Genomic DNA, 20,925 nt, shown 5'->3' on the forward strand with positions numbered 1-20,925 from the left:
GGCGAACTTGAGCGCAATGAAGCGGGTGTGGTATTTCGAGGGGTCAATCTCCCGGGCCTCCTTCTTTGCTGGACGATCTGGCGAGCGCACCCGCGTGAAATCATCAGGCGGCGGATCGTTGCTCTTCGTCTTCGATCTCACGTCTGGCGACTCCGTGGAGACGGCTTGCGCTTGGGTAGGAGACACAACATCGTTCTTCTCGGTCGAAGAACGGGCTGCAGACAATTGAGCTGCCTGGGACTGAAGCTGACGTTCGAGTTCCGTAATGCGCTCGATAAGGCTGGATGTGCTCCAGGTCGAGTAATCAGGTCCTTGCTGGGAACCTTGCTGGGAACCTTGCTGGGAACCTTGCTGGTCGGCTTGCGACATATTAGATTTAGCTTTGGAGGAGACGAATTTCGGGCCCTGCCAGTAGAAGGAAGAGGAGAAACTGCGCGGTATTTCTGCTGGCAAGAACTTTTCTGGGATGCGGCTGAATCTCGGGAATCTGCAATGGGACCGCCACATCCCCTCTAGCTAGCTATTAGACTCCTGGTCTGCATCCAGTTGTGGTAATCTGATCTTGAAGTTTGCCGCATTCGAGAAATTTTCGAGTTGGCTCAGAGTTGTAATTTATGCTGTACCGTAATGTAAATCGTGGACGGACCGACTACCGCTGTCACAGATCATCTGGAATACATCCATATGCCGTAATTCAAGCTTACTATGTCCACATTAACATCTTGGATTGCACTCAAAATAACTTGACGGACTCAGTCCTATCGTCCATCATGGACGAGCCGGGCGAGAAGGCGACTGTGACCATCCTCCTCCTCGGAGATCCTGGTTGCGGTAAGTCGACCTTCTTATCGTAGGTACCCCATTTCCTTGCGATATTGGTGTGCACTCTCTCTTTCATCTGCATACTCTTTATACCGTGCTAGTTTCTGTTTGTACTCTCTTACACTGATTGCTATCTTTTTTTTTCTGCGGAAATATCAGTTCTCGACCATTGTAACTGACTCTGGCTTAGTCGGCTGAAGTCTCCCAAAGCAAGCCCGCCAGGGGAAACAAAGGAGCCTCTGCAGCTCCTCCATGACAGCAATCAACCATTTGTCTACGATATCCGGTTCTCGAAGAAATCATTCCGACTGGAGTTTTACGACACGGCAAACCCTAACCAGCATTGGACGTCATTGCAGCCGGACGTCGTTCTATTGGCGTTTGATATCTCCAATAGAGCGACTCTGGATGGCTTGAAAGGGGTAGGTTGCTCGCAAATCACTGAGCCAGATTCGATCTGTTTTGCTTTGTCAATGAGAATTCTGGTCTCTCTGCTAAACATGAAAAACCCAACTTGCAGTGGCGAAATGATATCACCCGATATTTTCAAAGCGGAGCAGGTGAACGTATTCCTGTTATGATGATAGGCCTCAAAAGGGACCTCAGAGAAGAAAATGAGAGTATAATCTATCCTCAGGAGGCGAGTTACCCTGGAAGCATTTCTGTTGGCTCGGTAAAATTCTATGGATGCCTGTGTTTCAAGTACTGACAAGAAAACAGTCTTACCGCATTGCTCAAGAGCTCCATTGTGATCGCTATGCGGAGTGCTCCGCTGTTACAGGAGAGCTTGTCGCTGAAACCTTTGAAGACATTGCAAAGGTTGCAGCGATGACTACTACAGCCCAAGGAGGGCAGAGTGCAGGTGGCTGTACAATTCTTTGATCATGGTATTTGTTTCATCTAGCATATTTATAGGTGTTTCTTTCTGATTGAGACCTTTCTTTGTATAATACTGCTGGTTAATGGACTTACGCTGTCTTAGTTTCACAGGTAGAAGGGAGAACAATGCCTCTTTGTCCTTATCTCTCTTGTTTCTATCACAGTGCCTACGAAAGTCAACATAGAAGTTCACGACTTCTTTGTCCCATTGTTCAATCTTGCCGGATCATGGAGCCTATAAAGAAGTCACCCGCATGGAGTAATGACTGCTCAAATTTGACGGCAAAAAGCATCCATTTTCCTGGTCCACTACCCGTCGTTTATATATAAAATGGCGTCCATTTCCTGGAGTTGATCTCTCTACAGACGACATGATCATCCTGCCTTGAATCAGATATATACATGCCAAATCATCAAGCCTTAACCATTATCCACGATCCCGACAGTTTTCAAAGCAACGACTGGCAAAAATGGCTTTCGTGCCGACTGGCTCTCACGTTTCGTCCCAGTACTACCCCCTGTTCTTCACATTCGGCGTCGAATTAGAATTGATCATTAAATTCAGATTTGCTGACTATAACATCCAGCCAGATCTCGCTACTAACACTTACGATTTTTTTGTTGTGCACGAGCACCTCATCCAAGTCCTCCGCAGGGACGGCCTGGAAGTCAACAACTATGATACCAGCGAGCCAGAACTCGGATCCTGGACCGTCAAATACGACGAAACTGTTAAACCAAAGAGGGATGTGGACGTTGAATTCGGGTATGCCCCGGTCGAAATCACCACCCCGGTACTGCGCTTCGCGAGGGCGTCGACGTTCGACTCGTTCCGGGAGATTCGCCGTATGCTGAGGTGTCTCACCTCCAATTTCGACATCTTTGTCAACGACAGTTGTGGGCTGCACGTCCATGTTGGAGCCGTCACCGACCCTCGAATCCAGGACTACATGTACAGCAGGGGTTTTCCCATGAAGACGCTTCGCAACTTCTGCCAGCTTGTGACGCTGTGCGAGCCGGAGCTCAATGCTATCCACCCGCCTTCTCGGATGATCAGCCCCTACGGCAGCCTTCCGAGCCAAATTCTCAGATACAAAGGTAATGCCGCCACGGCCCTGGACCGGTGCCATGACTTCATGGCTCTCAACTGGGTGTGGATGGGGCTGAAACTCGAGGACGAGGACCTCAAGCCCGTTCCCTACCTCGAGGACAGCTACTGGTACGTGCCCGCGTACCATATGGGGTACCTGATCCGAGAGTCGGAGTACTGTCAGACTGAACGCTCGCGGCGCACCATCGAGTTCCGTCAGCACATCGGCACGGTGAGCTACGTCGAGATCTACCACTGGGTGAAGGTCGTTGTTCGGCTATTGCAGTTCGCGCACGAGTGCGGGCCCAACGGTCTTCCCCAGTCGCTGATCACCTCTATCAACGAGGAACGAGCCAAGCCGACGGGACGCTTCAATACCGTGTCCTTCCTGACGGCCATCGGAGCGGCCCAACAGGCGCGCTTCTACCGAGATAGACTGTACCAGCACCCTCCGCCCGCGGTGCCCCAGGTCTATCACAGAGCTCCTTCTTCTGCGGACGTTCACCCGGAGCCTGCCACCGAGCCGGAAGAGGCCTGGCCGCGGATGGAATTCTGGCCTGAGGGGCCTTACGCGGCTTTTGGGGAGGACGAGATTCCCGATATCGAGACGGGGAATTACCCTGATCTGACGTATCGTGATGTGGAGTACTAGGATACCCCTTTTTCTTCAGCCCGTCTGTTTTCAGATACAGTATTCACCTTTCCTACGGAGTTGATGTTTGCTGTCCCTCACCGAAGGTTTCTGTTGGAGTCGGTGTCTTAACAGGTATTATTTCTTTTACCCTGATCTCGAAAGATATATAACGGTGATCAACTTTCAAAGCAATTTAACAATGAGCAGGGACTATGGTCGTTGGTATTTTTTTTCCAATCAGGACTTTATTTAGAGCTAGAATTCTAGAAGGATAGTAAGTTGCCTAAGGAAATATATAATTAGAGCCATGTCAAATATGTAGTTATCTTTGATTAGAGGAGGAAAAAAGACAATAATTTCGATTAATCCAACAGTTTAACCAAAATCTATTCTAATAATTAACACTCAAGAGTCACACCAAAATTAAAAGAGAAAAAAAGACATAAAAAAGCTCACACCCAGTTCTGTCTGGGAATGAGGTACATTGCGTCTTGCTACATTCCTACAAACCTAAATGTGTAGGTAGATCTACAGAAGAATCGAAATCGCTACCAATGCTGTGTCACACTTAAAAGGAAGTTTACTGTCAGGAGCATACTTTTCCGATTTAGGTCTAAAACGAAGAGATATGAGATATAGTAGCTACACTACAAAGGAGATTCCCCCCGAGGCAACGGTTAAGTCCACCTCGTCGAGTTTTGACAGCACAGGGCTTTCCCCCAGAGAGCTAAGCTAGAGCAAACTGGGTATCTTTCCCTCATAAGTGCCAGTCAAAACAAAATATTAAGGAATGGCAAAGGAAATCTCCCCCATATGGAAACCACACCACATCACATGTCATCAGACCAAATCATATCGTAGCCCTAACGTGCAGATTCAAGTTTCCTTTCAGGTTGCTTTTATTTTCCTCCCTTTTTTTGTATGCATTGGATTGGGTTAAAGGAACATGCTGAGATAGATCATGCTTTTTTGAGGATGTGTCCAGATGATTTTTGTGAGATAGGCGCGCCACGTGGACAAACGCCCTCGTCCTTCCCAAAGGTCCCGAATTCTATTATGTTAGTAACTTTGGTCCTCGCAGGCTCCTCTCCCCGTCAAGAATTTACCACTTGGTGTCAGGGTTGGCCGGGGCCTCGGCAGCCCAGCTCTCACCAGCAGCAGCGGCACCAGAGCTGGCAGCCCAGTCGCCACCGTCAGCCTCCCAGCTGGTGCCAGCAGCAACAGCGCTAGCAGCAGCGAAAGCAGAGCCGGGAACACCAGCACCAGCACCCGAGACATCCCAGTTGTCGGCGGCGTATCCGGACTCAATGGCAGCGGGGCCAACCTCATCAGCGCCCGCAACCTTGGCCTCATCGTCAATGGCCTTGGTCTCCTCGGCCTCAGGGTCACGGTAGAAGTAGAGGTCGACGACAACATCCCACTCCACATCACGGGAGGCCAGGGTTCCACGGAGACGGAGGACCTCACGAGCCAGCATCCACCAGATGAGACCAATGGCGTGACGACCCTTGTTGTTGGTAGGGATAGCAACATCAACAAACTCGGTGGGCGAGTCAGTGTCGCAAAGAGCAATCACGGGGACGTTGACGTAGCTAGCCTCCTTGATGGCCTGGGCATCGGTGCGGGGGTCGGTGACAACGATCAGGCGGGGCTCTTTGAAGGAGCGGGTGATGTAGTTGGTGAAGCTACCGGGGGTGAAACGACCAGCAATGGCAGTGGCGCCAGTGTGCGCAGCGAACTTCAGGACAGCACGCTGACCGTAGGGACGAGCGGAGATGACCGCAACGTCGGCGGGGTTGTCAACGGCAGCGATGATACGGGCAGCAAGAACGATCTTCTCCCTGGCATTGCCGTTAGAAACTACACGAAAAAATTGTCGCGAATAAAACTGGAAAAAACCTACCAGGTCTTGCCGATGTTGATAATGTTGATACCGTCCGGGCGAGTCTTCCAGACGTAAGGCTCCATGTGCACCTGGAGGTTCTTGGAACCCAAGTGACATTGAGCTGCGAGCAGCATCTCAATGTCCTGGGAGGTGGCATTGAAGATCGGGGGCAGGTTTGAGGGAGCCATGATGGACGACTGGTCGGTGCGAATTGGCTGGAGAGAATCGCCTGGCACTTGTCGAGATGCGTAGGAGGAGAGAAGGAGGACGGAGGGAGCCTTTTTCCCTTTTGAGGCCGCGGATATAGAAGAATTTCGCTTGCGGCGTTGTGGGTTAGGGCAACACCGCGCCAAGACTTCGCGGATCCGCGCGCGAGTCACGAGTGCCGCTAGTCCCGATCCAGCCCTAGGCACGCTTCGATCCCGAAGCCGGGCATGGCTGCAGCAGTTCATGGAAAAAGTTCTGGAGAAGGCGCTGTTGACGACGTGGTGAGACAACAGTCAACTGCCGTCTTGCACAATGCCGCCTCGCATCTCATTTCCTTCGCCGTTCAAGGCATTTACGGGTATGTGGTCGAGACAATGACAATTTCTCAGTCTGCCAGCTGCGAGCTAATGATGTTGTTGCAGGTTCTTCCCATGTACAGAGCCCTCTGTCGGCCTTCTCTCACCAACCATGCAAAACCACAATTCGTGCGGGGTCCTTTGAGTCCAGAGAAAGGAGGAGACATGACCCCTTCCTCATGGCTCTGTCCCGTCAGCGCAAAGCCGCCAATCTCTCCCGCCAGCAAGCCCTCCGTGAAGAGCGCCAAGCTGCGTTAGGCGACCCGGTCAAAAGCAAACCAACTCCGTTTATCCAGTCTATTCAATCGACTGAGACCGTTCAGCAAACCCAGAGTGAATCGTCAACGGAGGGTGGTGCTTCATCTGATGCTCTCAATTACTTCGTCACTCGGCCGGAGCTTCAAGAAGCCCTCGAGTACTCCAAAGAGCTTACATCGCCCATCCAGAACCCGGAGCGAGAAACCGCCGATCCTCAATTGGAGAAGGAGGCTGCGGAGAGACACCTGCAGGAACATCGAAATGCGCAAGAAGCCATTAACCGTATCGTGAGCCTCGCCAACGGGAACTCCAAAGATCGCTTGAGGGTGAACATCCAAAAATGCATTGATACATTCGGACGACACAACACAGACAAATTTCTACCCCCAAAGCCAGCTCCCGCAGTGCAACAACCACATCCGGAAAAGACACCCCGGGCTGGGCCGGATACGGGCTCTCCCGAAGTGCAAGTCGCCATCTTGACCACGAAGATCTTGAACCTGTCTAGGCACCTGGAACAGGCGGGTGCAAATAGAGATAAGCACAACAAGCGGAATCTGCGACTCTTAGTACACAAGAGGCAGAAGCTTCTCCGCTACTTGAGAAGGAGGGAACGAGGTGGCCCCAGGTGGCAGTACCTTATGGAGACTCTCGGGTTGTCCGATGCTGCTTGGAAAGGCGAAATCAGCATGTAAAACTCTCGGCCATCTATCGTTATCAGTGTTAACAGGGTCTCTGGTTTGCATCTTTGGACATTTGGGAATCCATTTTCGAACTATTCCGGAGACAGGCAGCCTTGATTCATTCACGGCATTGTATTCTCCATATCGAGATTTATCCTGACATTTGCACGCGGGTCTCCCATATGTAAATTATTTTCCGGTTTCTTCTTCCTGTATCATTGTGAGGGAATTTGCATCTTCAAACACACACTTCTTCTAGCAAGTCAAGCGGCTCTTGACGTTGTCGCTCAATAAGACGTAACTTATTGTACCTGTCTACGGCAATCTCATTGTCTTTTTGAATCAGTAGCCTTAGAGTGAATGTTACATATTCTAAGGAGAGACTCGAGGACGTTGGTGGATTGTACAGTACATTGCAGCTCATCCGTCGGTAACTTTTCAACGGCCACAAGCCTGACAGTCTGGAGAGAAAATGACTCTTGCAGGCCTACCTCCTATATAGTTCTTATTATCTCCTTTCCAGGTTTCCTATATTCCTTGCCATACTTTCTCAATGAGAAAATAAGCTTACTCAGCGAAGGCAACGTGGCGAGCTGACCGCCTTTCCGATCGACGGTTCTGCCGCACGTCACGCAAGCCTCTCTCCGAATTTTGGCGCCTCCGACTTGTTTTTGATATCATCGCATTTCTTTGTTCTCTGAGCTCACCACCGCCTTGTAAACAGGTACTGGACGCGTCTGCTTAGGAGACGAGTCGTGATCAAATATATTCTCAGGTGAAGTACTCAACGACCCAATGCCACCCTACTTCAACATAAACACCCACCCAACCCCTCTGCATACATCCGTCCTCGCATCTTTCATACCTCATCGCGTTGAATTCTCAAACCGTTGCGAGGTCAAGACAATCTGTCAAGCTTTTGAGCTGACTTTCATCTTTATCTGAATCAGTCGCCTCAGCGACTCTCCCATCACCATGCGTACCCGCTCGCAAGCTGTGTCTCCTAGCGGGTTCGTGTCGCTTGAGGACGTGCCTCGCCGGAAGAAGACACGCGCGCAAGCCTCGACGAGCCCCTCGAAGGATGCAAAAACAAGAGTAAAGAAAGCACCCACCACCAAGCCAGCTACAAAACCAGCCACAAAACCAGCCACAAAACCAGCGAAACGTGGTCGCAAGCTCGCCGCGAAGAAGAAAGCATCCGCGAAAAAGGCGTCTCAAACCCAAGACGAGTCGTCCGCAGCCGAACACAATGAGACCCAGGTCGAGTCTGGTCCTTCAGTTGTTACCCCTGAGAAACATGGCGAGGCTATTAAAGGTGAGGTCCAACTCCCTTTCTACCCCAGCTGCAAGGAGATCCCCAGAAGACATACTCTGGATATCCCAAATTTCGCCAGCCCCAGTGTGCCCTCCCCATCTATTATGAATGGAGCGGCAAATCTCTACCCTGCTGCGGTGGACGCTGTCAATTCTCCATCTTCGGCCGTTGAGGAAGAAGTGGAGGAGATTGTGTCCCCAGCACCGCCTGCCCAGCACACCTCGGACCGCCCTGGACATCCCCTACGCTGCCCATGCTGCTCAGCAGCTTTGGAATGCCTAATGGACACCACTACGCCGCTTCTCTGGACCGATATTGGGCGGGGTTCTTGACGCGATTACTAACAGAGCATGTAGCGGCCGGAGCAAGCGCGACGAAGAGGCCCTTCAACGATATCAGTGCCGACGGTGAAGATGATCACGGCAGCGACGTTGCTACACCGTCGCAAAAGCGCCGCATGACTGGGCCTCCAGGGAGCACCCCCTTCGCCCATCGATCGACCCCTCTTGCCCGTCGATTCACCGCCAACATGAAACCGTATTCCGAACAGAAGCGCCGCCGGGAGCTCGAGGCTCAAGGGCACATTACAGCGACTCTGTTCCGTCTACCTCAGCTTGTCGCCCAGAGAGCTGCGCAGCCCGCCGTGGAAGAGACTGAGGATCCTACTGTGGAAGAGACCCACGCCGTCGTAGAGGAACCTAACACGATGAACAATGGAGAAGAACCGGCACCGTCGCTGGAGCCAACTGCCACAGAACCACAGACGCCTCGGACGCCCGAGACCCCACGGTCTTCTTGGGGTCTCCGCACATTGTTTGGCTCGGTGCCTCGGTCGCTGACGAAGTTTCTCCCCACTCTGAGAAGTCCGGCCAACTTGGAGGAGACCCCAGCTGGTAAGCTAAATCCTTTGCAAGAAACTAAAAATGTGTCGCTAACATGAAGTCCTTGTAGTTGCGGCTGAGGATGCTGACCTCTCGCCGACTCCGTCAGCCAAGCCTCGTGTCCCGGTTGACTCCGAGAAGGAAAGTCATCGTGACCTATCATACTCGCTCTTCCCAGCGGGTATTGACAAGCGTTTATACCTGGGCGACACCCCAGCGACCCCATCAAAGGCGCAGGCGGAGTCGGTTGCAGCTGTCGAAAAAGCGGCGGACAGGGACACGCTCACCCCCCCGCCAGAGACGGACGATGCCGGCAAGAAACGCAAGCGGGCTCCTCCCTCTCCGGATGTGATCCCCAATCCAGTCGGCGTCAGCTATGGGATGGATTTGGACTTCTTCACTTACAGTCCAGAGAGTGAAGAAGAGCCCGAGATCTCCCCCCGCCCTGCTCCAGAACCTCAGACTCCGACTCCTGCCATGGGGCGATCAAATCGGCGGTCGGTGAAGAGGGTTCGCTTCGACACCAGCCCCCAGGATACGCCATCGAAACTCCGTGCCCGCGCAACCGATCCCTATGCCGGTCGCGAGTTTATCGGCCTAGAGGACCCTTTTGCCCCTCGACCCGAGCGCCCTGTGTCGTTGGAAACCCCATCTGACAGGGCCGAGGTGGCAGAGCATGCACCGCAAATGGCCGAGCCCGCGGCGGAGCCTGTGGCGGAGCCCACGGCGAAACCCTCAACCCCTCCCTCTACCCCGTCTGTCCCGGCGACACCTGCTTTCGACAGCGAAGCATTGGCCAAGGCGCGTTCTCAGGCTGAGAAGTACAAGCCGAAGACACCTAGTGGTCTTCGTGCTTCGAGACGTATCTCGAGCCCATTGGCTTCTGCTGAACAGACAACCGCCGAAGTGACCGCTCCCGCCGTGACAGCCCCTGTTAAACCGACGACTGCTGCCGAACCAACGACTCCTACCAAAGTGTCGATTCCTGCTAAACCGGAGACTCCTGCCAAACCGACAACTCCTGCCGAGCCGACAACCTTGTCGGCAGAAGAAGAGAATCGCGAAATGATAGAGTTGTTTGGGGCAGACGACGAATTTGCTCGGGACGCTTACGAGCTGTACCGCAAATGTCCTTCCGGAGATCTTCGCCAGCTATCGTGGCCAGAGACTCGGCCTCAGGCTGAGACCCTGGGTGTTCTCCCCGAGGCAGTCGAAATCGTCAAAAAGATGATGACCCCAGAGGAGATCGATGCCGGTTACGACGCTTTTTGCCAGGGCTTTGAAGAATTCAAGAAATCAATGGGCCTGGTCAACGGCGTGGAGTGCGCAGACCTGTAGTGGTCTTCGTAAGATGGTTAGACTTGTCCTGTCTCGTCTTTTCCCTGTCTTCAGTTGAACCCCCGCTTAAGACCTCCTTCTTCGGAAACGAAGAAGTGATTGGGCTTAGTGGAAGTGGTTTGACAGCAGGAGATACGGGAATTCGATGCGACATGCATTTAGGTGAGTCACCCAGAGTCTAGATTGACTATATGATACTTATAATTTCAATAGGGTATAAAATTTTGATAGGGTATAGAAGTTGATAGCTGAGGGACCGGGGGCCGGCACGCATCTCACGCCTATGGTTGTATGGAGGTTTGCTACGATGCACTCCGGAAGTCGGTTACGTTTGTCCGAAGCTCGAAATGGTGTCTGCAGAGATGATTTTACTTCGTGATTTTAACTCCGTGGCGTTCTGGACTTGTTTTGGGTCTGCTCTTTAAAGCTATTTTGATTTTTACTGTGTGTGTATCCATACCACTGAGAGCGTTGCGTCCGGGTTCTGGTCATTGTATTTTTGATCGTTTTGCATGTACTTTGGCATGTTGTTATCTTGGGCTTTTGATGTTTTGTACTGCACTGTACCTTGACACTTTGTACTGTTTTCGGGTTGTTTTTTTTTTGAACTGTACCTTTGTACCTTTGTGCTTTTGTTATTTCTGTATGTGTACCCATTGTGACTTTGGCACTTTGCACCTTTGTAATTTTGTCATAGCATTATGTGATTTAGCTACCGCTGACGAACTGACATGTCCCCACGGACCTCCCTCTTCCTTTCTCTTTGAGTTGAGGAAGAGGTTGATCGGGCTGTTTGCGAGGACGTGTCAATGGATTTGATATTTCTGTTCTGAAGACAAGTCTGCCTTGCTAGTATCGGTAACTTTTAAATCTCTTGAAACGTAGCTATATGTGGATCTGATCGTCTAGAGTTAAGTGTCTCTCTCTGACTCTACTGTACTCTTCTACTCTTAACACAACTTGTCGCGATATAATTTACGACCAGCAATCCTTTTTATTATTTTTTTTCGCGCCCTCTTTCCGACTCTAATGCCATACAAAAAGCTAATAATGTCTGCTTAGCATTAATAGAGTACTTAGGAACAGTATGTACGCCCTTTCCTGAAGGGAACGGTCTGCTTCTTCACGCACATATGTATGTACAGGTACAAGTTTTCGTCGTCGAGGAAATGCGAAAAGCATGGAGGACAAAACAACAGCATTTTCCATTGTCAATCAAATTCACTTCTGAAGGGAATATCTCCCTGAAAGAAAAAAAAAGAACACAAAAAAAGAAAGAAAGGTAAGGCTGATGAAAGATTACCAGGCTTTGTGAGGAATCGATATCCCTTCCTTGTGAAGCTTTCTTTCCAAGCCTCCTGTAAGGAATTGTTCTTTCTCTCTTTTTTTGTATCCTCTCAAGTAAGATCAAGGAAGACCCAACAGCTCACCTATATTCTTCTGCAAAGGCACATCATCAAAGTCAAAGTCGGAAGAAAGAAGCAGAACACGAGGATCGATCGTCTGGGGAGGTGTTGCCGGCGCCGTCGCCGGTGCCAACAAGGTGATTCCAGACTGCTGCTGCTGCTGTTGTTTCTGCCCAGGATTTTCTAATTCTGTCTCCAAGGCTTGATTCAGACGCTCACCTAATTCATGTACGTGTATACCCTCTATACCATCCGAGAATGGCGTAGCATCGTCGAAGCTGGAGAAATTGAAAAACTCGCTTATCTGAGGACATGTTGCTGGTTCTGGTTCTGGTTTTGTGATAGAGATGAGGACTGGTTGCTGGGTCTGTTGCTGCTGCTGCTGCTGCTTCTGTGGCTTCTTCTTCTGCTGTCGTTTTCCCATCAGTCTCATGGTAGCTCTTCTTGGAGGACGTGCGGACCTTTTGGCAGATGTCTTCTGGCTCTGTTTCCGTGGCCGATGATGCTGGTTCTGGTTCTGGTTAACGTCAGCTAGGACAGGTGGTAACGGAGAGACTCCAGCAGGATGCGAGGATGACAATGATAATGATGACACGGAATCGTTCAACCCGTCAAGACCATAAGAAGACCGACGCGGTCGTCGTTGCTGTCGTCGTTGTCTTCGTTCCTGAAGCCGCAGTTCTACGGGTCTCGTCGCCTGCGCCGCAGCCTGGGCCTCCATCAGCGCAGCCAGGGACTCACAATCATGGCACGACCGAGGCGGCACATCTCTCGCCGTCTCCACGACGCCGCAAACCTGGACGATCGGGTTCGGATTCGAGTTGCAGGATCGGTAGAAGGTTGCTCGCCAGCAGGGTCGAGCGAGGTAGCGGATTTTGCAGATGCAGGGGGGTTTGTTCTCTTTGTAGAAGCACATTGTTATTTCCAAGTTATTGTATTATTGTTGTTGTTGATGTCTAGTTAGTTAGTGTTCAACAATGGCGAGTTGGTAACTAACTCGATTTATTTTGTTTGTCTTGTCTTGAGGTTGTCACTCTTTAGACTCTTTAGTAGAGGAATTGAATGGATGAATGAGCAAGGAGAATGAGAATGAGAATAAGAATGAGAGAAGAAAACAACGAAAGGGGGGGGGGGGGGGGGGGTGGGGGGGGGGGGGGGGGGGGGGGGATGTATTGTTCTTTATATGCGATAACAATCTATTCATGGATAGAAAGAAAGCAGCATGTGAACCTCAATAGCATATATGCCATCATGTCAAAAGAAATCTATACATAGTCTAAATATATATAATTCCATTGAATTCACTATGGGCGTGGTGCACAGGTCGAATGAGTGGATAAATGTCTTTGTTATCACTCGAGATCCTGCCTTTTTTACGGTCTCCTTTTAGAACTGCTTTGTTAATCCATTCACTTCTATCCTTCTCAGGTATACCATTGAACCGTATAAAGTGACAATGACATTGGAGGACTCATGAAGCCCCGGAAACAATACGAAAAAGAAAAAGAAACAAAGCAGGAATGACCGTGAAAGCGGATTGTCTTTCCATTTGAGGATCTTATTTTTATTTAAGCCATAAAGAAATTACTACTCTTCTATTACAAAATAATGATAAGGCGGGTGAGTGGGTTGCCCGGACCCAAAATATCAGACGCATTGACTGTAGTTCAATTTAAGACTGCTGAGGACTGTCTATCGAGGTGCCAAGTATATATCAATTGATATCTACTATATTGCCTTTAAAAGATTTGAACTTGTTTGAGTATCGCCTTTTTTGATATAGCTGTAAAGACATCAAAATCTAGATCATCGATCAAGAAAGAACGGTTCCAGCGTGAATCCATTGTTGACCAAAGCAAGCAAATAAATTCAGAGACAGGGATAGAGAGAGAGAGAGAGACATGGTACACCATCAACAAGGGATATCAGTAGCTGGATATATCGCAGGTCTCTCCCAATTCACCCACGCCTCCCCAGCAAACAAACAAACAAACAAACAAACAAACAAAGACCCAGCACGCAGAAATATCGACATTCTCATTATACCTCTCAACAGAACCTGGAACCAGTGACCTAGTGGTCTAAGGTAACCTGCTCATAGCAGGTCACCTGACATATAACATGCTGGTCCTGGGTTCGAACCTGAGAGGCCGTGATGGTTGAGGGGTGCGATAATTATCAAAATCTCCCAACACCACCAGATGACCCGGCCTGAGTAAAGCCCTGCCCGCCAAACGCATAGGTGGGGTTTTCGTAGCATCCTTGCACTCAATGAGAAGCTGAGGATGTGAGCTTTTTTTAATGGTCCACTTGGGCTCTTCTTCCTTCGTGTTCATAGAGGTGGTTTCGATAGCAAGATAGTTCGTAAGGATCCTGAAGAGTCTCACAGAACGACATGCAAAGCTGCTGTAACGATAGATTTGGGCTTCGGGTATCACAATTCGAGGATATAATACATTGTTATTGACAGCTTCGTACAATCGTATCTAGCGAGGATATTGACAGCTCGACAAGCATGGCGCTAACTCCAGCCAGTGGAAAGAACACTCACCAAATTATAAATAAAAGAAGCCAGAAGGCATCTCCACATTACTCTCCCAATATCGCGACTACTTAATTCCTCTCTTTCCATAACTTCTCGACCTCCTCCACCAATGTTCGTACCTTACTTCCCTCCCCGCCCTTAGCACAATCTTTCCACACTCCTCCATCCCTGACGCACCAGACTGATTCATCCAGCCGTACTGTACAGCTCTTCTTGACCCCCAGCGCTTCACTGCGGCGTGCACTCTTGCGCAGCAAGGCGATCCCACTCGGGTCCTCCGGGTCGTCATCTTCATATGGATCATCGTCATCCTCACGGCTTGCACACTGGTTCAGTGCGTCGAAGTCGATGCCATGCTCGAGCGCGCAGTTTTCGACCAGCGTGCGTTCGGGAATCTTCTCATAAGAGCTGATCAGGCAATTGGCGAAGCCAAGGGAACGGATTGTCGGGGTATGCGGGCCAGACGCTAAGGAAGACGAAGAAGAGGACGACTTTTGGCTAGGAGGGAAGGGAAGGTTGGCTGCACAGAGAATAAGCATGTCCCCGATACATTCGGTTGGACCGTGCATGCAGTCGACCTCGGAGCTTTTATTGGAGACGCTATGCGATCACGTCAGCCTTGCACTCAATCCCCTGACTACATATCAAGTGAAGGGATTGAGCAAGCACCTTGCAATGAAAGAAAGCTGAAAATCGACCTTGTCACTGATCTTTTCCATCGCCGGCACGACGAGTTGCTGCAGACAGTCGCGGGCATCGGGGCATTTGCTCATGATGTGTACCTCTAGAGGCACTTTCTTGCCTCCAGTCGTCTCTGAATGGCCCCCGACATCGTGTGTTGTAGAGATTGAGTCGTCCACCAGGTGGTTACCCGGACTGGTGGGTGTCGGTGTCTTGACAAGAAGGCGACTCACATAGAGGAAGTACAGGACCCAGCAGACGATGATGATGATAATACCGCGGCGCAAGGAACGACCGATAGCAATCTCGCGCCGCGTCTTAATTCTGCTTTCTGTTATTACAGAGGGGTTATCATCTTGAGGACCAAACCGTTCTTGTTGACGTTGTTGTCGAACGAGCTCTTTGTACACTGCATAAGGGTTCCCAGCCATAATGCCTCAGGTTCCTGCTGTGATCAGTAAGAATTTGACATTGATTCTCCTATTTCGCTCATGCTCCCGCAGCTAATGCAGACAGCCTGTGGGATTCTGTAGGTGAAGCATTCGGCGTGCAAGTCCGGAGGCGCGATGATGGAATTACGGAGTAGTTGTCTTGCTAAAGCAATCTGACTAATCAAGATTATTCAGAGCACGTGCACCCGGGAGGGTCGCGCTTCCCTTACTAAGCACTCGCATGCTTTCCCAAAACAACCAATCATACGAGCCGATAAGGAAGGTAGTTGAATGCTCGATTCTAACAACATTGGGCACTGGTATAAAATGACAGCGATTTTCATGATGTTAGCTAAGATTGAACTTGAGTAATTGAATCTCTCAATCTCGGAATCAGCAAACTGGTCATCAAAAAAAAAAAGGTGAAATGCTCAATGAGCGGAATCACACCACCATGTACCTAGGTATGTAGTTCCCGTCAACTTCGGCTTCATGGCCGGGCACCGTGGTTCAACGCGGAGAGGCTGAGCCAATGACACCTGGGAGATTACACAGAGCTGGCGCTTACCGTGATTTGCAGTAATACCACTCCAGCACTCGGTCCGAATCCGATGTCGCACAATGTCTGGCTCTCTCCGCATTATTCTCGTCATGGTTGATCGGCATATTGCGGGGTTTTCTCATCCCGGAGCCAGAATGGCTTGCTGATCGACTACTTCAGTAGTATGTCAACAAGCTTGTGTTATTCACAATTCTACAGCGCAGTTAATAAAGCACAAGCTCTCTATACGAGACTCGAGTCAGCGGAAATACCGTTTGAGGTAGCTACTCCGTCCTTGTGGCGTCAGGACGACTCAAGGTGGCTGAAAGCTATCGCTCTTGTACAGTAGAGGCTACGATTTAGCTTTGAGCCGTTTCCACCCCCCCGGTGCCATGTGGTACTGTCAGCCTGCAAGTCGCCAACAAGCACGGATCATGATTACGGAGTACAATGAGATGCAGTTGCCCGCAGCCTTAATCTGGAAGGCAGCTATCCGCGATCATGTCATGTAACGATCGCGCCCAAATTAGAATCTTGGTGTGACATCGTGCTGGGTTTCCCAGGAAGTAGATGCTATCCATGGTGGCTTGGCCTCGCAAGCTTATTGAGCACATCCAACTGTTGTTGGGAAGCTACGACTCGATCTAGCCTGGATGGTGGATACGACATGCGATGGAGAGAAATCCGATTGCCTGCACTGCTTTCCTTGGACGCATTATCGACTGAGGCACTCCACGGCAGAGCCGGACCACTGTGTCACCCCGATATCGGCATAGTTCGAGATATCAAAGACAATAATCATTATGCCTGACAGCACAATCAACCGGGTAGCATTGTGATATGGTGAATAACAATTATTATAGATAAAAGTATTTTGGAAACGCAGTTAGGAAGCGATCATCCTGACCGTTTCAAAATGATCTTGTCTTGGGGTCTATTTGTGAAACTAGCTTCGTGGCTCAGTCAATACTACTCCAGACGCTCGGGTTGAGCTGCAAGCCAACTGGCACTATGAAGGAGAACTAAACGGCGGGTCTCTCAGCACGTTGCTAGCTATTATTAGCAAGATCTCAGATGGAAGGTGGATAGAACAACGAAGCGCTCTGTGAATTGAGGGCTGTCAATCCTTTGAGGCTTGAGGCTTCGAGAAGAATAATATTTGCAGTAGTAATAAAATGCAAACGTGCAGAATAAGTTTTATCGAGGGCAAGCTTTTGATGCCATGCCATGCCCAGAAGTGCGCAATGGGTCCACAAGGACTCCAGATCTACTCCGTACTGTCACTGGATACCACGCCCAACTATACTTCTAGATGCTTCATTGCCCTTTGAGGTAGCTCCTAGCGATAGGCTTGGGGTCTATTTGGAGAACTCCGCAGGGAAGATACGTGCTATAAATCTGTCAAATTAGTGAGTAATGCTGTAGCAATTCGCACGGCCACATCTGAAACAAAGCGTGATGAAACGACCTACTTTATCCCGAAAGCGGATCCATCTTCTCCGTATGTCGATGTTCCCCCACTATCCACCACCACCCGATTGCCAATTACCAATGACGCGCAGCTGGTGCCGACCCACGCAGGAACTGGGTGAGTAAAATCTAATTGCCAGGCGGATCGTGCTTGCGGCCCGCGTCAAGGCCAGTCTGGTTGTTGAGTCTGGAGTACGCCAGAGTCGCTCACGCACAGCGTCACATCGGGGTGAAGCCTCGTGCCCGTGTGGTCGCATTGCTCCATCCGTAGCTCCCTCTCTCTCGACTACTCACAGCTCGCCGACAGCCACCGCGCTCGTTCTTAAACAGCTCCATCCTGGCTGCTCGAGGCGGAAGTTGGAACGCGACGATCCCCAGTTCGTTTTCTCGACCCTCGCCCGCCTTCCATACTGTGTCTAGGCGTGACCAGGTTCCCATTTAAGCAGGCTTCGCGAATGACACCCCTCCCCGCTATCCCTGTATCCTCCGTCTAGATATCGAAATCCTTACAAGCTGCCTCGAGATCGCGCAATAGACAGGTGCTGGCACACCTGTCGCCCATCGTTAATAATACTACTGTATGGCCCTGTGAGCAGTTCCCCTCATCTGTCAGGATAGCTTAGCTAATGTCATGCCCACTTTCTATCTAGTTCCGCTCGTAGGTATCCTTATCGCAGTCTGATCTGGATCCCGCCTTAATATATTTATCCACCATATCTGCCCTGCCTCGTGGAGCGAACGTCACACTCGTTGCAGTCGTCACCCTGATCTGGTCGCACATACACGTGCTTTATTTCGCCAACCGCTGTCATATCGAGCGTATTATTGATTGTATAAGCTGGAAACCTTCTCGGCCGAATCATCATGGCGGGACAACCATTGATGGACGATACGGACGGCCGCGATGTCGAACAAAACCATACCCAGGACGAAGTCGACGATGAGGACATTGGTTCCGATTTGGAGAACTCACACAATGAGCCAGGGCCAGGGCTGCAGATAGACCCACTTGACAGCTTCCTCAAGCCCCTCGTCCTGGATGAAGGGGTACTTTACAATCTGGCCCGTCGTTTTTCCGAAGTATATCAACATCTCGCCTTGACCTCGGACCAACAGTTCCTTCCCACTCCGGTGACTCGACTACCCACTGGAGAAGAGGTAGGCCGTTATTTGGCCATCGACGTCGGAGGCAGCAATCTGAGAGTCGCCTTTATCGAACTGTTGGGAGAGGATGCTGACTCCGATAAAGGAGCTGCAGACGCATCCGATAAGTCACGTGATACACTTAGAAAGGCGCAGAGGCAACGTGTGAGGCGGACATTAGAGAAAGCATGGCCGATTCAAGAGCATTTGAAGATGGATAAAGCGGACGATCTGTTTTCGTGGATCGGTGATTGCATTGCGGAGGTGGTGGCAGACAGTCTCTCCTCGGACGCTACCAAAGGGGAGATTCCCGAAGAGCTAGAGATGGGCATCACCTTTAGCTTCCCTATCATGTAGGTTCTTCAGCTCTATCTTTAAAAAAGATCTGATCATGATTGCGTCAAGACACAGCACAAGGCAATTGTCTAGAAAGGCTCCATGCTGACACAACACAGGCAAGAATCGGTCTCGGAGGCCACCTTGATGCCAATGGGAAAGGGTTTTGCGATCACATCTGATCTCAATCTTCGTAATATGCTGCTCTCTGGCTATGAGAAGCATACGAGACGTCCAGACGACGAAGAAGAACCATCGTCCAAGCGGCGGAAACTCTTCGCGTTACCAAAACTGAAGATTGCCGCCATCACCAACGACACCGTTGCAACGCTTGTCTCTTTGGCATACTGCGTAAAGTCTCTACCAAATAGTCGAGTGGCGATGGGTATAATTGTCGGCACCGGCTGTAACGCTACGATTCCAATGCAACTGTCAGATCTGCACGAGTTTAAAGCTAAAATGGTCAATTCCAAGGACCCAGAAGCTACACAGACTGTAGTCAATACGGAGTGGACGATTTCTGGCGCAGCCGGGCCTCTTAAGGAGTTGAACATCACTACCAAGTGGGATACCGAACTAGACAACGCATGCGCTCGCCCTGGCTTCCAGCCCTTTGAGTACATGACCGGTGGCAGGTACATCGGAGAACTTGTTCGCATCGTGCTGTTCGATTACCTAACCACCGTGGTGGGACTCTCCAAGAAAGCACTCCCCGCTCCTCTGGTGCAAGAGTATGCTTTGACCACCACCTTTCTATCGGAGAAAGTTGCTCGAAGTCGATCAGATCAGGAATTGGCCGCTGAGTTGGCACGGTCACTTCCACCACCTGAATCGAGTGACTGGAATTGGGATGCAGCCTCTGCAGGAGCGTTCCGGAAGATAGCCAGGGTTGTCCAGACGCGGTCTGCTGGACTCATTGCTGCTGCAGTTGTTGGGCTTCTTGCGTGTACGCGCGAGATCCAGCTGAAGGATGACAGTGCCCGTAACTCACCACAACCTCCGCAAGTTGATCCTCTTGTCTATCAGGGAGACGTCAAGACTCAGGCTGGGTCGAACAACCTGGTTGCGCCTGGCACACTGACAGGAAATTCAGGTGCCGAATCAGCGAGAGTGCTACGGGGTCCCATAGTTCCCGTCCTGTCTCCCACACCTGCTGACTGGCATTCAGGCCCGGAGGAGCTGGTTGTCGCTTACACCGGCGGCATTATTCAAAACTACCCGAACTTCAAGGAGACGTGTCAGACTTACATCGACCGACTGATTATGAGAACGGGTCCTCAGAAGGGTGGGAAGTCAGTCTTCCTTCGCGAAGCTTCAGATGGTGGTGTGATTGGTGCTGGCGTCCTCGCTGGGATGGTGGCTGGCCAGAAATAATCCCGAACTCGAAATATATATAAGTACGCAGAGTATGAAAACATGTTTATACCACGTAAATACGTGGCCAATGTCCTAAAAGGGGCGGGTGTTTCAGGGAAGGTTTAGAATAGTTGAATATCCACGGTCCTTTTTGACCTCTGTTTCAAGGACCAAGCTGAGATATATATAGTGGAGATATATTGAGATGTCTCTTTTTAAGGGTTAGATGTGTATTTTGTTCTGGCTCTTCTCCCTTTTGCTATGTTCTAGGTCTTTTCCTTCTAGTTAGTCAACACAGGCCTACGCTCTCGCAGAAAGAAAGATGCCTAGGGAATTCCTCTTCCCTTGGTAGGCTGCCACGCTTCTCAGGATACCGTTGTCAAATCAAATCAAGCGGGACATATTCTCTCGCACACTGCGCTTCATAGCCACTGGCTTTCTATTCTCGCATTCGATCCCCGCAGCACCGCCCTCACCGGACGTGGCTTCGAGCTTCTCGCGAAGTTCGTCGTCTGTTTGGGCGGTACGAGCAGTCTTGGTCTCCGTCTCCAATTTATTTATCTCTTGTTTGTTGTTGGAGGATGGTTGCTCATTTGATAGTTTGGATTTGGATGAGTCTGCTGAAGGGAGGGAGGCATTAGAATCATGTGCGATGCAGATTCATCTAT

The 20,925-nt window shown here is 50.4% G+C and overlaps 7 protein-coding genes across 7 annotated transcripts; 4 read left to right on the forward strand and 3 right to left on the reverse strand.

Moving 5' to 3' along the window:
- Positions 1-770: 770 nt before the first annotated feature.
- On the forward strand, positions 771-1,704 carry VTN77DRAFT_215 (uncharacterized protein; the record flags this gene model as incomplete). The annotated part of the gene is made up of 4 exons (XM_069417959.1): positions 771-850; positions 1,013-1,244; positions 1,343-1,462; positions 1,543-1,704. 4 exons carry the CDS (start codon positions 771-773, stop codon positions 1,702-1,704), a joined length of 594 nt encoding a protein of 197 aa, XP_069282578.1.
- Positions 1,705-4,527: 2,823 nt separating this feature from the next.
- Positions 4,528-5,498, reverse strand: VTN77DRAFT_216 (40S ribosomal protein uS2; the record flags this gene model as incomplete). Its single annotated transcript, XM_069417970.1, has 2 exons — positions 4,528-5,266; positions 5,329-5,498. 2 exons carry the CDS (start codon positions 5,496-5,498, stop codon positions 4,528-4,530), a joined length of 909 nt encoding a protein of 302 aa, XP_069282579.1.
- Positions 5,499-5,829: 331 nt separating this feature from the next.
- On the forward strand, positions 5,830-6,826 carry VTN77DRAFT_217 (mitochondrial 37S ribosomal protein uS15m; the record flags this gene model as incomplete). Its single annotated transcript, XM_069417981.1, has 2 exons — positions 5,830-5,875; positions 5,940-6,826. The coding sequence occupies 2 exons, from the start codon at positions 5,830-5,832 to the stop codon at positions 6,824-6,826; spliced, it is 933 nt and encodes a 310-aa protein (XP_069282580.1).
- A 963-nt stretch (positions 6,827-7,789) lies between these two features.
- Positions 7,790-10,348, forward strand: VTN77DRAFT_218 (uncharacterized protein; the record flags this gene model as incomplete). The annotated part of the gene is made up of 3 exons (XM_069417991.1): positions 7,790-8,129; positions 8,486-9,022; positions 9,081-10,348. The coding sequence occupies 3 exons, from the start codon at positions 7,790-7,792 to the stop codon at positions 10,346-10,348; spliced, it is 2,145 nt and encodes a 714-aa protein (XP_069282581.1).
- Positions 10,349-11,755: 1,407 nt separating this feature from the next.
- On the reverse strand, positions 11,756-12,670 carry VTN77DRAFT_219 (uncharacterized protein; the record flags this gene model as incomplete). Its single annotated transcript, XM_069418002.1, has 1 exon — positions 11,756-12,670. One exon carries the CDS (start codon positions 12,668-12,670, stop codon positions 11,756-11,758), a length of 915 nt encoding a protein of 304 aa, XP_069282582.1.
- A 1,697-nt stretch (positions 12,671-14,367) lies between these two features.
- On the reverse strand, positions 14,368-15,411 carry VTN77DRAFT_220 (uncharacterized protein; the record flags this gene model as incomplete). The annotated part of the gene is made up of 2 exons (XM_069418014.1): positions 14,368-14,899; positions 14,969-15,411. 2 exons carry the CDS (start codon positions 15,409-15,411, stop codon positions 14,368-14,370), a joined length of 975 nt encoding a protein of 324 aa, XP_069282583.1.
- Positions 15,412-18,286: 2,875 nt separating this feature from the next.
- VTN77DRAFT_221 (uncharacterized protein) lies at positions 18,287-20,275 on the forward strand (the record flags this gene model as incomplete). Its single annotated transcript, XM_069418025.1, has 2 exons — positions 18,287-18,918; positions 19,021-20,275. The coding sequence occupies 2 exons, from the start codon at positions 18,287-18,289 to the stop codon at positions 20,273-20,275; spliced, it is 1,887 nt and encodes a 628-aa protein (XP_069282584.1).
- Between the last annotated feature and the right edge of the window lie 650 nt (positions 20,276-20,925).

This window comes from Rasamsonia byssochlamydoides (assembly GCF_041956645.1).
Source record: "Rasamsonia byssochlamydoides strain NRRL 3658 unplaced genomic scaffold VTN77scaffold_1, whole genome shotgun sequence".
Lineage (NCBI taxonomy): Eukaryota > Fungi > Ascomycota > Eurotiomycetes > Eurotiales > Trichocomaceae > Rasamsonia > Rasamsonia byssochlamydoides.